General features: G+C 54.1%; 2 protein-coding genes across 2 annotated transcripts; one reads left to right on the top strand and one right to left on the bottom strand.

The window, feature by feature from the left end:
* The first annotated feature begins 710 nt into the window (after positions 1-710).
* On the top strand, positions 711-13,216 carry FAM166A (family with sequence similarity 166 member A). The gene is made up of 7 exons (XM_032200227.1): positions 711-766; positions 3,841-4,034; positions 6,649-6,944; positions 7,861-7,978; positions 8,915-9,009; positions 11,051-11,168; positions 13,124-13,216. Exons 1-7 carry the CDS (start codon positions 711-713, stop codon positions 13,210-13,212), a joined length of 966 nt encoding a protein of 321 aa, XP_032056118.1. The 3' UTR covers positions 13,213-13,216.
* Positions 13,203-15,434, bottom strand: TUBB4B (tubulin beta 4B class IVb). The gene is made up of 4 exons (XM_032200226.1): positions 15,309-15,434; positions 15,095-15,203; positions 14,886-14,996; positions 13,203-14,412 (listed from the first exon to the last, which is right to left on the bottom strand). The coding sequence occupies exons 1-4, from the start codon at positions 15,363-15,365 to the stop codon at positions 13,352-13,354; spliced, it is 1,338 nt and encodes a 445-aa protein (XP_032056117.1). The 5' UTR covers positions 15,366-15,434; the 3' UTR covers positions 13,203-13,351.
* Between the last annotated feature and the right edge of the window lie 1,039 nt (positions 15,435-16,473).

The raw sequence follows: 16,473 nt of genomic DNA, 5'->3' as shown, positions 1-16,473 counted from the left end.
GTTAGTATCTCTGAGCTCTTGAAATGATTGTGCTGGCCACGTGGCTGGAGTTCTTTGAGACCACAGAGGGAAACTGGCAATGAGCCAGGCTCCCTCCTGGTGTTACAGTTTGTGGAAGTGGTGCTGATGCCAACAGGTGGGATGACCTTGAAGGTAAGGACACAGCGCTCCCAACAGCAGTTCAGCACAGAGAAGAGCTGGGCAGAGGGGAGCTGAACCACCCCACAGCAGGCACCGTGACCATGCTGTGTTGGGGACAGGAGCTCCTTTGCCGTGTTTGTAGCAAGGCAGCGAAGGTTTGCGTCCTCCAGCAGCCAGGAGTGGGCAGAGCAGGGCTGATGCATCCAGTGTCAGCGCTGCCCTTGGTGTCTGTGCACTGCATGGGGACCTGGGTGTGCACAGCACAGAGCTCCCCGTCTGCACATGCGGGACATGGACGGCAGCGTGAACATAGACACGTGCCGGGGCCGCTTATGGGGAACATCTGCTGCTGTCCCAAGGGTGCTGAGCCTGCAGGAAATCTGACAAACTCCATGAAATTTCCATGCTCATCCAAGATTTCCAGAGCTTTCCTTTCTGGGTAAAGAAAGACTCGTCCAGAAAAACCTGCAGAGCCGCGTGGTGCGCCTGGAAGCACCACGGTACCCGGCAGCATCACAGAGGTTTCCCGGGTGACTGCTGCATCTCCTCCCTCCCGCTGTCACTGTGCCATGACGGCCCCCAGGGAGAGCAGCCTCTTCCCTCCCGATCCTCACTATATCCCCGGGTAAGTCCTGAAGTTCATCCAAAAAGTCTGGTCGTTTCCAACGCAAATACCTCTGGTTGGGATAGGATATGTCTCGTGGCTCATGATTTTTTTAAAGACACTGATAAAAGTGTCATCTAACAGTGCAGTGAAGGAGACATGGCTCTAGGGGGAAAACTGCGCCTTATGGCAGGTGTAACTAAAGACCATGACACGGGGCATTGAGGGGAACTTCAAAACTTTTTTTTTTTCCTTTTTTTCCCTTTATTCTAAGCTGCCAAATGTTTCCAGAGTTTCTGGGTTTTAGTTCCAAACTGAAGTAATTTTTGCACCAAGGATGTCTGAAGATCTCCTTTGAATAAATATTTGCATGAACATAATTGTCATCAATGAATTAAGTGGGTAGAGCACAGTCCTCTGAAGTCAGTGACTGTGGGTAATGGTGCCCTCAAGACTTCACTGACCCAAGTGACTTTGTACCAGCAGCCACCTGCTCTCTCTCAGTGGCCATCCAGCCCTTTCCAGGTCACCCGTGTGTGCAGGGCACCACACACACCGGGGCAGATCACCAGAGGACCCCACGCACCACCTCTGCTTCACCACAAAGCTTGTCCTCATATTTCTGCCTTCAGTGTTTATGTTTCAACATAACATTTTAACTCATTCATCGGGAACCACCTCTCACCAACCACAGCCTTGTTCCTTTCAAAGGCCATCACAGGCCTTTGCAGAAAGCTTTTTTTTTTTTTTTTTAAAAAAAAAAAAAAAAAAAAAAAAAAAAAAAAAAGAAAAAAAGAAATCCAGCTATGTATCAGCCAGATCACCATTACCCACAGTCACTGACTTCAGAGGACTGTGCTCTACCCAATTAATTCATTGATGATAATTATGTTCATGCAAATATTTACGCACACCGTTTGGACAACTGCAGCAACCTTGGGAGCCCTCCCTGGGCAGGAGCTGGTAGAAGAGGCAGAGAAACAGCACAGAGGGAACCAGCCCGAGTCCTGCATGGCCATGGGCAAGAGGGGAGGCTGAGCCTGAGCTGCAGGTGAAGGCTGGAGCATGTTTCCTTCCTCAGCAATTGTCTGGTAGCGAAGATGAAATTGGTCCTTCCCATTACAGCAACGTGCAGGATTTTCCCGTTCCTGACCTCTGTGTCTTCAGAGCTTACCTAAGCGCTGGGGCTGGGTTTTTCCCTTACTCTTGCATTGCTGCAGTTGTCCAAACGGTGTGCGTGTTGCTGTGAGCTGTCACCCTGTGTGCTGACAGCAGCAAGGAGGGAGCTGTGCTGGGCTTGTGCCTCCGTTTTGGAGCCCAAAGCCTCAAAATTCTTCCCTTGCTCCATCCTGCCTAAGAACAGCCCTTGCAAGAGGCAGATTTGAGCCCTTGCAAGAAGCAGATTTGAGCCCTAATACCACCACTGCAGCTGCACGGCTCCTCTCAGGCTGCTGCTTCAGCTGCAGAAGGCAGGAGGAGGCACCAGCTCCTGCTGCTTGAGGCTTCCTTCCTCCTGTGCCCAGGGTCCCGCTGGGCTGGGTGCCTGCACGCGAGGAGGAGCTGCCTGCTGGGCATCGCTGCAGCCCGGCTCCACTGCTGCAGACGTTGCTGCCTGCTGGGAGGTGCCGGCAGGAGGAGGAGGAGGCTGACACGTTGCAGCACCTCTCCAGCTGTCCCACGTGTGGGGCCTGCCCATGCTGGTGAGTCCCCAGCACCACGCAGGCACCCAAACCACTCGGAAGCACCAGGCACCAATCACCCCCGCAGCGCTTGAAGGCATTGGGAAGTGAAACGCGATGTTAGAGACATTTGGCAAGGACTTGGCACGGGGAGAAGGTGTAGATCTACGTTGTGGGCCTGTCCTGGGAACGGCCCTGCCCGTCCCGGTGGATCTGGGAGCGGTGCGGAGCGGTGCAGGGCCGGGCACAGGGCCAGGGCTGCTCCCTGTTCCGTGACGCAGCCCTGGGAGCGGGCACTGAAGGTAGGATTGAGCAAGAGAAAGGGAAATTGGGCACAGCCTCCAGAAAGCCACAGACTTGCTGCTTGCGAAGGGGTTTTAAGATCACTGGCTGCAATGGTGAACTACAGAAACGAGGGATTTCTCTGGTTTCTTAATGAGAATACCATGAAGAGAAAGTCAAGCAGCCTGCAGGAGTCCTGATCTCTTCCCAAAGCACCATAGCTTCTATCAGCAGCTCTTGTGATTCACTTACGTGGCAGATCCATTCCCCGTAAACCCAGACTGACTCGCCTGAGCTCCTCGGATTACCTCGCTTTTAATTGCTTATGAATTGAATCCTTTCTCAGCCCTACTATTATTTTGTTCATGATCAAAATCCCTTCAGCTGGCCTGTAATTATTTAGGCTGTGTCATTTTTGCTCCCGCTCAGCTTTATCGTCCCTGCATAGTTTCTATGTGTTGCAAGACGCATTGAAAATCAATGGGAAGGGGCCACCGAGCTCCTCCAGGAGCTGCCAGTAAAAGATCCTGCATGCAAAATAGGACAACATGCCAAGTGCAAATGCATGGCTCTGCTGGCTGTTGTTTAAAGTATTTGGAAGGGAAAGTACTTACTCATCATCTTATGATCCTCATGCATCATCTGCCTTTATCCCCAAATACACAGCGGGATCATTGATCAAGTATTTCTGTCTATACATTGTGACTGGCAGCTCTACCTTCCTTCTGTGCTGGTGGAATAACGTCGCTGCTGGGAAGAGCTGGAGTTTGTGGCCTGTGGTGGACTTGGGGACGGAGCCAGAGTTGCGCCAGGCCCCTTGTCCCCAGAGCTACTGCAAAGTCACCTAGGGAAAGGAAGGGAAGGAGCGGTGCGGGTTGCTTTGGGTCGTGAGCCCATCCTGCTCCTCGCTATGAGGGCTCAGAGGTTACCAGTCACAACTCTCAGTTCTGCAGTTTGTGCTGAATGAGGGGCACTGGGAATTGCCCAGGTACAAACACGTGGCTCGGGTGTCCCTGTGCCCACCGATGCAGTGCTGCGTGCCTGGCCCTGTTCTGCCCGCTGCATGATGGCCCTCACGCCAATCCTCCGGCACAGGCCGTGGCAGTGACCGCTCTGTTTCGGTTTCCTCCCCAGCTATGAGGGCTTCGTCCCTCAGTACAACTATCAGTTTGGAGAAACCTATGGCAAAACTACTTACCGTCTGCTGACGGACCCCCACGTTCGGAAGAGCCCTCGCTCCGTGCTGGCGCCGCTGTGCAAGCAAAGATTCATCGAGGACTTCAGCGGGACGCAGGGCGGCCTCCAGCCCTACCTCCCCAGGCACCCAGGTGAGTGGCCCCTCATCTGTGCCAGAATGAACGTAGGTTTGGTCACAGTGAGCCCCGTGCCTGTCCTCCATGGGATCTGGGGGAAGGGGAAGTTTTCTACAGAGCCCCCATAGTCCTGGTGTAGGAGCAGCTGGGGAGCAGCACCGGCATGAATCTGAAGCACAGCCTCAGCAGAGGGGCATCACTGGGCTTCTGGTGTTGGCATCTTTTGGAGCAGGGAGAATCGTAGACCCCTGATTATCTTCAGTTAGATGAAGATAAATGATTTTATGGTGTTTATGAACTTGCCACCCAACTTCTTATTCCACAGGCTGTAGTCCCCTCTTTTTCTGTCTGGGGAAGATTGGCTCGTAGCACTCCTGCCTCAGCTCTGCAAGAGGACTTGTGTTTGTTCCCGTCTGTTAACCAGCCCCATCTCCTCCACCAGCCACTTTGAGACATGCTCACAGAGATTCCCACCACCAGGAATTTGCTGGAACCTGCCTGGGGGGCTAGGGAGAGGGTGCCTGATGCCAGCTGAACAGGCCCGAAGTGACAGCCATGCTCTGGTCCAATATCAGCCCCTCTCAGGGCCATGCCTGTTTGTTGTGTATGGTGCTGTGATCCTCAGCCATAGCTGTTTGGGGCCCTGCTCAGTGGGAGCAGCTCCGTGCAGGGGCTACGTGTGCCCGGGCAGGATCTCGGCCCTGGATTCCCTGGAGGCAGCCCCACTGCAGCGACGTTTCCTGCTTCATGCTGGGAATCGCGCCATGTAGCTGCTTGCAAGCTTTTGGCATTTCTGCTCTTCCCAGCCGTGTTTTGCAGGATCCAGGTCTGCTCCATGCAGGTGTCGCTCACAGGCTTTGTTCCTGGATGTTTCCATTTGCATTTGCCTGGCCTAAAATGTAGTTTGAATGGACCCAACTAACCAGTTGGCCTGGTTGCTCTCCATCATTACCCTGTCCTTGTTGTTGTCCTCCCCTCGCCAGCCTTTACGTCACCCACAGATGTTTGTGGCCAGGAGCTTGCCTCTGTTGCTCTCTGGTGAAATGCTGAAGAACCTGGCCCCAAGAAGCACCTTGTGCTGTGATACCTCTTCCTGCTGCTGTAGGGCTGTCCAATCCTCAAATCCTTCATTGTAAACTTCCATGAGTACTGCATGCTTCTCTAAGCACAACATTTCACCCAACTGAGGTCAAAGAGCTCCCAGCAGTGCTGCGTCTGTGGGTTTGCCATTAGTGAACTCAGAGCCTGAAGGATGTTTCAAGGTCTATTTTTGATAAAATCTTGTTGGTGGACACAAAGTATGTTGCTGGTCAGATGAGTCCTATGTTGGATTTTTCCTGGAAGTGATGCTGGACTCAGCTGATGGGGATGTGAACCATGGAGATGCAGGGTGGCTGTGGCCATGGTGAGGGGTTATGGCACAGGCTGATAACAAAGAGCTCGTAAGGATTTCTCAAGTGCAAAATGACTTCATTTTTTTTCCTTTGATGGAATAAGTGGCTTGTTGCATGAAAAAAAGTGTAGGTACAATATTTTCGTTAATAATGTAGGAAATACAAAGACAAAGCTGCTTTAAAATTTGCACAGCAGATTGAAAAATCAATTATATCGAGGATTTATTTTTAGTCTGTTGCTAGCCTGGGCAGCAGTTGATAGTACTGTTATATAGAGGGTGTGCATATGTCTATAAAACTTTATGAAGTTATATACCGTATATGTGCTTTATAATAGGATTAGAAGCAAACTTCAAACCCAAGCACCAGTCGGAAGCCTTACACCTGTGCAGAAAGGGGCAAATTCTGCTCCTTGCTGGGAGCTGGGACCGGTGGCTTCCCACAGGGGCCTCTGCAGCCGCAGCCAGTGCTGGCCGCGCGTCTCTGCGGGCTCTGCAGATGTCCCCAGAACAGGGCAGTGGCGGTCAGAGGGCTGAGAGGAATGACCTATAGGAACAAAAATTGAAAGAATTCGGTTTGTTTAAAAACAAACAAATAAACAAAAGTCAGGCATAGAAACGGTTTTCCAGTTAGGAAGAGGTGGTTGTGGGGTGTAAGAGCAATCATCACTAAAGAGGGACAAAGGCATGGCGCTGAGCAAAGCACGTTAGGCAGTGCTGGGGCTGGAGGTGTCTGACGGTCCGGGGGAGCCACGTCACGGGATATTTTTAAGGGAAAGCCAGACAAAAGCTGCCAACTCGGCCATCCCTGGTTCATCGCGCAGACGCTCAGCACACGCTGGCCGTGGGATTTTTTCCAGCCGGCGTCAGCAGCCCCGTCCTGGCCGAGCAGCCCCGATGCCGGTGCAGGAATTCCTTGTCGGGCACAGGGGCTGTTAGGGGTGTGTGGGCACAGTGAAGGATGTGGGCTTTTTTCCTTGCTATTTATAGCTTGGCTGGTGATATTTTGCAGCTTGGGCATGGTGTAGATCAAACGTTAAACAACTGAACCGATCCCTGTGCAGTCTGTGCACGGCAGTTTGTTGGCCAGGGCTGACGGGGTTTGTGCAATGGAACCCGGGATGCTTTGGGTCCCCGTTCCCCTCCCCTGCTCCAGAAGAGCTGGTGGGGGCTGAGGGCAGGCACGATGGCGATGCCCTGGCCTCTCCTTCCCCACACTCTGGCTCTGCCCCGCAGGGTACTTTCCCTATGAGAGAGCTGGGGCCATGACGAACTTTCCCGAACCGATTTTTGGACCAAAGCCTCCCCCGCCAGGGCCGGCGGAGGAGCAGCTGCTGCTGACGCACACGGACCCCATGCCCTCTCACGACCCCGGCGAGCGTGCCCGAAGCGTGCAGCGGGAATACGGGTACCCGTTGGTGGTGGTACGCTGTCCTGCCGTGCCGTGGAGGCCATCAGAGGGGCAGGAGTGGCGATTACCTGAGCTGACCACATCTCGTGGGCTTGTCACCTCGCCAGCAGGACTCAGGCAGGTGAGCAGCTCTGGGTGGGTGGGAGGTGTGGGGAGGGCCGGGGAGCTCGGGCTTGCTGTGCTGGGAGGACAGGGAGCCAACAGGAAGCACAGACAGCAGGGATGGTGAGGACCAAACATTGAAATTGTTGGGAAATATCAAATTTGCAAGAGCATTTCTAGCAGCAGCCAATCCATCGCATCATCATGTTGTAATGGGTAATTGCTCCTAATCGCAAAGGCTTAATTTCTCACTTAGTTGTGTTTTAGCTTCAAATCCCTGTTGTCAGACCTTGTGCCATGCAAAGCAGCGCTCCTGAGGCTTGGGGCTCCTCTGCTGAACCAGGACCTCCTCGTGCAGAGCAGCGCATGCTCAGGGCACCTTTGGCCAGTGCCATCTTCCTGATCTCCTGCCTTCCCCAGCTCACCCAAATTTCCAACTTTCATTACTTTCTTTGAAACACAGGCTTTAGGATTTGACTTAATTACTCTGGGACAACGGGTTTGGTCCCCTTACTGCTGCTGGAGCAGGAGATGCTATTTGTCGTGGGGCAGTCAGCCAGGGCTGCGCAAATCCCCTGAGGGCAGAGATTAGAGATTTGACGTATCAAAGTCAAAAGCTGCCTTGGATATAAAGCCCGAGAAGTTTCCTCCCAGCGCCTTGCTCTGAGAGGCAGCCTGAGGAACAGGTTTCCAAAGGAGCTCAGCCCCAAAAGCCCCCCTTGGTGTCCCGTGGGTATTTTGCAAACCCTGCGCACGCAGAGCGCGCCTGGTAATTTGGCAGCAGCAGAAATTCTTGCAGTAGCTCTTAGTGGAGAGCCAGGGAGAAATGGAAATGGCAGCTGTGATTACTGGGTTCTGGCAGCGATTTAAGTAGTGGAGTCAAAGGAGGAAGCAGGTTTTACTGGTGTTTATTTTATTTCTGCTTTTATTTTGAGCCTGTAAAAATCGAAGGTGTGACTCTGCCAGGAGTGACTGAAGCTGCGGGTGTAGAGAGAAATGATCAGCTACCAAAGCTGGATGTACCGAACGTGATCCAGCAGAAAGTCATCTCAGGTAAAAGAGCGCATGGCTGTGTCCAGCACGAGTCCACGTCAGGAGGAATCTCATCCCCTTTTGCCCCTGTGGGAAACAGGAGCTGCGTTGGCCACTTGTCCCCATGTGTCTGAACACTTTGGGGTGCAAAATGCCCCCACTCCCCTGCTCCTCTCAGCACAAAGGAGTTTCTTTGGGACGTGCAGGACGTGGGCTCTGCACTCTCTGCAGCAGCCTGAACAGTGTCTGCTACCCCCGAGGTATTTCTCTCCTAAAAACGTAAGAGGCTTTTCTGCATAACCAAAGCAACAAACAGCATTGCACTGCGCCTCACAGAGGTACAGAGCTCTTTCTGACAAGGAGTTGTGCTCCCTAACTTCTCAACGACCATAGCGACTGCCATGAATGCATGGCGAAATATTTCAGACAGGGTGAAAGAGGAAGGCCAAGCACTGCTAGTCTAGAAAGCAGTAGGCAAATTTCTCTCTCCAAAGCATCCCCTTGAGAAGAGGGAATTCTGGCTTCTTTTAGTTTGTACTTCTCTCTCTACTTTTTCTCCTTTTGACACTTTATGTTGTTTCTCTTTTACAATTGGTGAAAAATTGTTGGATGGGAAGGGTAAATGAGGAAGAGAGGCTGGAGACCTGGTTGTTAGCCTTTGCATGCGGATGAAACTGGGTGAGAACATGGCAGAGGTGCTGTTCTAAAGAAAAGACTGCAAGAAATTGAAATGTTTCTTCCCTACCTCATGGAGACCCCTATATGATTTAGCCCATTGAGTTTTCCCAGGGGGTCATAACAATGACTGTCTTAGAATAAATCTTACATTCAGTTTAAAAGGATGAATTAAGTGAAATTTCCCCTTGCTATACTCTACCAAGATTTTATTTGTCCTAGCTTCTTCCACTTCCAGTGTGTTATACAACTATGTATGTTCTCTCTTGCCTTCATCCAAAGGGTACACCGGATACATACCCCGCTTCACCTGGATTACTGGTGTTAACTACTTGCAGGGCGTGAAGGACGCCATGGCTGAATTTGACAGACATCAGGTAGAGTGCATGCACAAATCTTATTTCAATGATATAATGTTGGTCTCGAGTCATCTGCAGCACCACAGGCAGTTGCATTTGCTGCAGCAGTGTTTGAGCTGGGGTTATAAGTACAAGCAAAATAAAACGCTATTAGGTAACACGTTGAAAAAATCATGAGCAATTAAATTCTGTAACTTAATGTCCCAAGGAAACAAGGGAGGATAAATGAGTTCATAAAAGGATTAAGCAAATCTATTGAGGGTTGGTTTAAGGGTGGCTATTAAAAGTGCTGCTCTGGGTGCACAAACGCAGGATCCAGCTATCTGCACTCCCCTTATGCAATATATCCTCTGGTACCTGGATGGCTTCCTGGGCTTCTTGGATGGATATTCCTCCCTTTCAAGTGTTGTAGAGATTTTTTCTTTACTAACGTAACTTGTCTTAAAAGGATTTAGATCTTGTCATTTTCTGTGTCCATCCCAAAAAGCAGAGAAATATCCCTATTGAAAAAAATCTTCTATTTTGCCCCCTTGCTGTAAGATCCCCCCACTACAAAGCCGTATGACCCTCCTACATGGGAAAACGAGACCCCTCCCACCCCAATTAGCAGATTGCATCCAAAGCCACACGGTCCTTCCTGCTACCAGAATGGTGTGAGAGCCCCGGGATGCTGCAGCCTGGCTGGGTGAGTGCCAGTGAGCACCGATGGGCTCGGTGACAGCTCATTTTAAAAGCAGGCTGCAAAATTTTTCACCCTTTCTGGTGAGCAGGATTCGCTGTGGTGCCTTTGTCCCAGAGCGTGGGGGTCAGACGTGGGAAAAGGTGCAAGCCCGAAGGACCCCCTGGCTGGGAAGAAATGGCTCTGTGGGGACTGCGGTGGGGCTGCCGGGATCAGGGTGCTCGGTAGCATCCTGATGCTTTGGCTGAAATGTCTGAAGATTTTCTTGTGTGGCTTCCTTAGCCTTCCCTTCTGTGGTTAACAGAAATAGAAATAAAGCACAGAGAACAAAAAGCAGACAATATTACAACTAAAAGTGCTGCTTGCAAATCACTTCTGCCCTGATTTTTTAAGAAATATGTGCCAGTGAAGGAGGTGGATGGTGTTTCTCCATTGCAGGAGTCAGAAAAATTCAGGCTTGCAGAGGTTTTTTGCAGTGCAGGAGGCACTGAAGGAATGAATGTAAGCACACTAAAAAAAAAATAATAAATCACACCACATTTCTATCTAAGATGGCTTCTGCCTTCAAGCCACTAATCTTCTGCCCTAAATCTCTGTTGCCCTAGGTTACGTGCTAGGATGCGCCATGGAGCGTTTCTTACTGGCTGCATCGGGCAAAATAATGCAATCCTCTCGCTTCAGCGCTGCCCTGGGGAGGCAGGAGGATTGCACCGCCGCAACCCGTGCGGTCACACAAGGGTTCGATGGCCCCGGCAGCTCGCGTGGCTCCCTCAACCCTCCCTTTACCACCGAGCAGGGGGCCACGCTAACGAGGGCAGTGGGGCTTTACTGAGGGCTTTTGGGGTTTTGCCACCCCAGGGATGTGAGCCCCGCGCTGTCCTTCGGCGCGGCGTTAGCGGGATCTGACCTCCGGGGCAGGTGACGGAGGAAGATTTCACTCTCCCTTCAGTTAACGCGCCCTAAGCCTTCCTCTTCCTCCTAGGCGGGGAATTATGGGCTAATCGCTGTCAGTGGGATGCATGGAGAAACAAAACCAGTTCAGGGGCTCACACCAAAATGAGGCACACATCCTGCTACAGCAGCTCCGTGAGCTGGATGCATTTGGGACTTGTGGCCCAAGCCCAGATGTGATGGCTGCAGCAATCCACAGCACCAGGAGCTGCTCTGGGTGGTGGGGATGGGGTGGCAGGACCAGGGCAGTAGAGGGGCTCCTGCCAGCACCAGGGGAGAGAGAGAAGCTGCAACATAGCTCTACATTAGAAGGGAACTGGTGAGAGAATTGCTTCTCATCAGCTCAAGTATTTCCTTTATTAAGGAGTCAAAGCACACGGCTTGGGTAGCAGTGGTTTACCACTCCTGCTGCTGGGTTTTGTTTTCCAGTTCCTGCAGCGATACCCGGCTCACAGCTTCGGCAAGAGATTTCCCCAAACTTACTGGCCTAACAACAGAATTTACACCAGTGCTGGACTGATACCTGCCTACACGGGCTTCGTACCACGTAAGTTCATCAGTTGAATGAAAATGAAAGTCACTAATTACCATCATTAAGTAGTGCTGTTGATAGCTGCAGTGTCATGGTAGAGCCCTGCGATGTTCCACAGGGGCAGTGAATGTGCCGGGCTGCTGGAGCCGTGCCCCCACCTGTCCCCCCATGGCTGTGTGGCAGCTTCTTCATCAAGGAAGGGATTCTGTTCCCAAAAAGCTTTAAGGGTGATTAAAAAAAAAAGCAAAAGGTAGATGATGCAAAGGGGTGGAGACTGCACCAAAAGCTGTGAATTGGTGTAAGCCATTGCAGGTGGTGGTGGCCCTGTTCTGGCCGCCAGGCTTTGGGGGTACCAAAAAGGAGAGGTGTGAAGGGCGGTGTGGGGTCTGGGGTCTGCCCTGAACCATGAGGAGCGGTGCTCCAGTTGCTCAGCTAGCAACCAGAGAGCCCAAGGCACAAACACCAGGAGTTGTGTTCTAACGGGGTTCCAGCAGGACTCAATGCCGAAGCCCCACTGATCCCGCGATCAGCGTGAGGGCTTCCCAGGCATCCGATGGAACCGAGTCCCACAGCTGCCTCTTGTCCCCTCCAACAGGGCTCTGGGGACAAGCGGATGCCGCGGGCAGGGCCGTGTACACGCTCTCACCTCGCGTTGCATGCAGTACACAGGAAAAGAGGAAAAAACATTTACTGCTCCTCTTGGCTTCTGCCTCCACCCCCTGCTCTGGGAAGGGGGAGGTCGAGCACAGCGGCTGCTGTCCCCAGCGCAGGGCACCCACCTGGGCCTGTCCCCCTGGCCCTTGAGGCACTGCGTTGGTGTTTCTGGCTCCTCTCTTCCTCTGCACAGGGCTAGCAGCGGGTAGGGCTGCGGTCATCTGGAGGCGCTCAGGTTAGAGCCCCGGAGCAAGGCTTCTACAGCCCCCAGGCAAACCAGAGTCCAGCGTTAGCACTGCCCCTGCGCTTTGTCCTCGGTTTGATGCCAACATCAGACATGAGGGGAACGGCCACAGCCCTGCAGGGCTTTGGGAGAAAACCATGGGCCAGGGAATGCATAAGCACCAACTGCTGCAGGCGTTACCTCATGCTTTAAAAATCTCTCGTCATCTTCTCACCTACAACAGCAGCCTCCTGTATAGGTCTGAAGCCGGCCACCTGGTTCTTGACAGGCTGATTCCCACCACTGCTCAGGGCCAGTCCAAATACTGCTCCAGAAGGGGAAACTTAGTTTTTAATCCTTAGATTTGCTATTAGCATTTTTCTTGACAGACAATAGTGCTATTTAGTAGCAGGTAGGTATTCATGGTCACCTCCAAAGGGCATCCTAACTTCAGAATGTTTTTATAACTTCTTGATTTAAAAAGAGCCCATCAAGCTGTTGGCTGCACAAACTGGAGCTCTTCAGCATAATTTGTCTGCAGCAGCAGACGCAGCACAGCTTGCTGCAGCTGGCTGAAGCCGTGACTCGCCCTGAGCTCCAGCTCCCTGCTCGGTTGGTGCTGCTGCCTGGATGCAGCCTGGGCGAGGGCAGCTCCCTTCCTTCAGAACCACCCACCTGCATCTGAAAGGCAAATCGCAGGCACCATTTCATTAGCCAGGCAGCCCGAGCAAGCTGTAGCTTCCAGCCACCTCCCTCTGAGCCTGCACTTTCCTTCTGGCCAGAAGAGCTGCCCAGCTCCTGCTGAGACTGCAGCCCGGCCAGCTGACCCCGCACCTGTAATAGGAATCCATGGGCAGGTACCTAAATTTAGACACAGACTGGGGCCGGATTTCAGCCTCCATGTTAAGGGTATTCCCCTCTGCAAGTACAGTTGGTTACACCGCAGCATCAGAGCATTTCTTCAGTAGAGGAGCGAGTAGGACTGCCACATCTCTGGTGACACAAGCAACTGGTGCCCAACCCAGCACGGAGAAGCGTGGCTGCCATCAGCGGGAGGGCTGGTGCTCACACCCCATCCCTTTTTCTTTTCCAGACCTCCGCCACACCTATGCACTCACATTTGGAAACAGCACCCGAAAAGCTTACCGAAAGGAACAAAGGAGACGAGCCTGTGCACTGTGAAAAATGCTTTAATGGTGCCTGTACAGCATCTGAAGTGACTTTAAGACAGGAAGAGGAACACAACACAGACAGGGAAGTATTGAATGAAAGAGTTCATACAGCTTTAAACAAAATTTACAGGTGTTCATATGCATAGCTTTTACTCTGCCTCTTCCTCAGCCTCCTCCTCAAACTCCCCCTCCTCCTCAGCTGTCGCATCCTGGTACTGCTGGTACTCAGACACCAGGTCGTTCATGTTGCTCTCAGCCTCTGTGAATTCCATCTCATCCATGCCCTCGCCTGTGTACCAGTGCAGGAAAGCCTTTCGGCGGAACATAGCAGTGAACTGTTCAGAGATGCGTTTGAACAGCTCCTGGATAGCTGTGCTGTTACCAATGAACGTGGCAGACATTTTCAGGCCACGAGGTGGAATGTCACAGACCGCTGTTTTAACGTTATTAGGGATCCACTCAACAAAGTAGCTGCTATTTTTGTTCTGAACGTTCAGCATTTGCTCATCCACCTCTTTCATTGACATACGGCCTCTGAACACAGCAGCTACGGTCAGATAACGGCCGTGACGTGGGTCACACGCAGCCATCATGTTCTTTGCATCAAACATCTGCTGCGTTAGCTCTGGTACAGTCAGAGCACGGTATTGCTGGCTCCCACGGCTTGTGAGTGGGGCAAAACCAGGCATGAAAAAGTGCAAACGGGGGAAGGGAACCATGTTGACTGCCAGCTTCCGCAGGTCAGCGTTAAGCTGGCCTGGGAAACGCAGGCAGGTGGTAACACCGCTCATGGTCGCTGACACTAAATGGTTCAGATCACCGTATGTTGGCGTTGTTAACTTCAGTGTTCTGAAGCATATGTCATAGAGTGCTTCGTTATCAATACAGTATGTTTCATCTGTGTTCTCCACAAGCTGGTGCACCGACAGCGTGGCATTGTAGGGCTCTACTACAGTATCTGAGACTTTAGGGGAAGGTACGACACTGAAAGTATTCATAATTCGGTCTGGGTACTCTTCACGAATTTTGCTGATTAGGAGGGTACCCATACCAGAGCCAGTACCACCACCAAGAGAGTGAGTCAGCTGAAAGCCCTGGAGGCAATCACAGCTTTCTGCCTCCTTTCTTACAACATCTAATACAGAATCAACTAATTCAGCACCTTCCGTATAATGGCCCTTTGCCCAGTTGTTTCCTGCTCCGCTCTGACCTGGAAGAGAGCCATTTTCATATTAGATTACGGTCACTGCTTCCTGCTTGCAAGCAAAGCTTAAGAGCATCAGGCTATGGCAACCTCCCACAAAAGCTTTCATTTTATCATGCCATGAGCTGCGGTTTCACAGAAGCACCTCTAAAATGGCTCGGTATACCTACACAGAAAGCATTCAGCGCCTGGCAATGCGTCAACCCTTTCGTTTCTCCCGATATTCCCGAGGAATAATGGGACTCGGAAGATCAACGACCTCTTACACCTTCTCGGCAGCTACCACCGTGCACCATCCGCAGCCCTCCGGTGACTCCACGCCCGTCACCAAGCGCCAGGATTACCCCCCCCCCCCTCCCGGGGCCGCATGCTTGGGAGCATGTGCGGCGGGGAAGCCCGCAGTGCAGCGTCCCTGCCCGCCCCACCCCACCCCGAGCCGGTTACACGGCGGGGCCCTCCCCCGCTCCCGGCGCACTCACCGAACACGAAGTTGTCCGGCCTGAAGATCTGCCCGAAGGGCCCGGAGCGCACCGAGTCCATGGTGCCGGGCTCCAGGTCCACCAGCACGGCGCGGGGCACGTACTTGCCACCTGCAAGACAGGGACGGGCCGTGACTGCGGCGCCTGGGGGGCGGCCGGGGGAAGGGGGGGGGGTTGGGGTTAATGCCAGGGGGGCGGCCGGGCCCTACCTGTGGCCTCGTTGTAGTACACGTTGATGCGCTCCAGCTGCAGGTCGCTGTCGCCGTGGTAGGTGCCGGTGGGGTCGATGCCATGCTCGTCGCTGATCACCTCCCAGAACTGCCGGGGACAAGCGCGTCAGGGCCGGCCCCGCCCGCCCGCCGCAGCCCTGCCGCCCGCCGCCTCCCCCCCGGCCCCGAGCGCTGCCGCGGCCCCTGCCCGCACCTTGGCCCCAATCTGGTTGCCGCACTGCCCGGCCTGCAGGTGCACGATCTCCCTCATGATGGCGGCGGCACAGCGCACCCTCGACCAACGCCACTCGTCCCCCAACTGACTGGCTGCGTGAGGCGACAGCCAACCGCCTTATATAGCAGCGGAGTGCGCGCGCAGCATTCTATTCCCCGCCCGAGCGGCCGTCCGCGGTGCCCATTGGCTGACGATAGCGAGGCTCTGCGAATAGGGAGCTCTGATTGGCGGGCGCGCTGTCACTCAAACCCGCGCTCCTCTTCGTTCCGCCCGTTTGTCTGTTGATTTTACTGTTAGGCAACGGGCCGCCACGAGCGCCCGCCCTGCTCGCCCAGCGCGCGCCCCGATTGGCTGAATTGAATGATTGATGCCGGGCGTGATTGGCCGCCGGCCGCAGCGATGAGCTCACGCCATCTGATTGGACGGCGACCAAGTGCCCTAGTAACCGTCGCAATGACTCCGCAGCGGGCCCTGGGCGGTGGCTGGCGCAGCCGCCTATTCCCGAAGCCCCCCGCGCACTTTGCGCAGCGTGGGCGGCCGCTCCCCCTCACCACCGGGAGGGGGGGGGGGTGCTGTTGCCGTGGCAACCCCCGCGGGCCGTTCCCGCCACGGACCCCGAGCACCCCCCAACCTCCCCCCCGCACCTCCCGGCCGGGCCTCCCTCGCCCCCCCGCCCTCCGCAGGCCCCGGGGCGCCGCAGCGGCGCTGTGGGGGCAGGGAGGCGGAGTGCGCAGGCGCGGGCTGCGGCGCCTTTCTAGCACTTTCTGGCGCGCAGCCGCCTGAGGCGGCGGGGGCCGGGCGGGCGTTGCCACGGCAACGGCGCCTCACGCCCGGCGGCGGGAAGGGGCTGGGGGGGAGGAGGGGGGGGCTCCGTGAGGGGGCGCCATGGCCGCGGCCCCGCTCCGAGCCCTGCGAGCAGCCGCGGGAGGGGCCGGGCAGCGGGCGGCACTGGTGGGCGTGACGGAGAAATGGGTGCAGGACCGTCTGGGTTTCCCCACGGCAGGGCTGAAATGGCGTCTGAGGAGAGCTGCGCCCGGCGACACCTTCATCCTGAGCTGGCTGTTTGCGGCCCAGCCCTGTCATTAGGCGGCCCAACGTCCCAAGCCGAATAAACGTCTCCCTCACTTACCCTTTCTCTGTCTCA

Source organism: Aythya fuligula, chromosome 19, assembly GCF_009819795.1.
Source record: "Aythya fuligula isolate bAytFul2 chromosome 19, bAytFul2.pri, whole genome shotgun sequence".
NCBI classification, from domain to species: domain Eukaryota; kingdom Metazoa; phylum Chordata; class Aves; order Anseriformes; family Anatidae; genus Aythya; species Aythya fuligula.
This window is presented reverse-complemented; position numbering and strand designations above follow the sequence as displayed.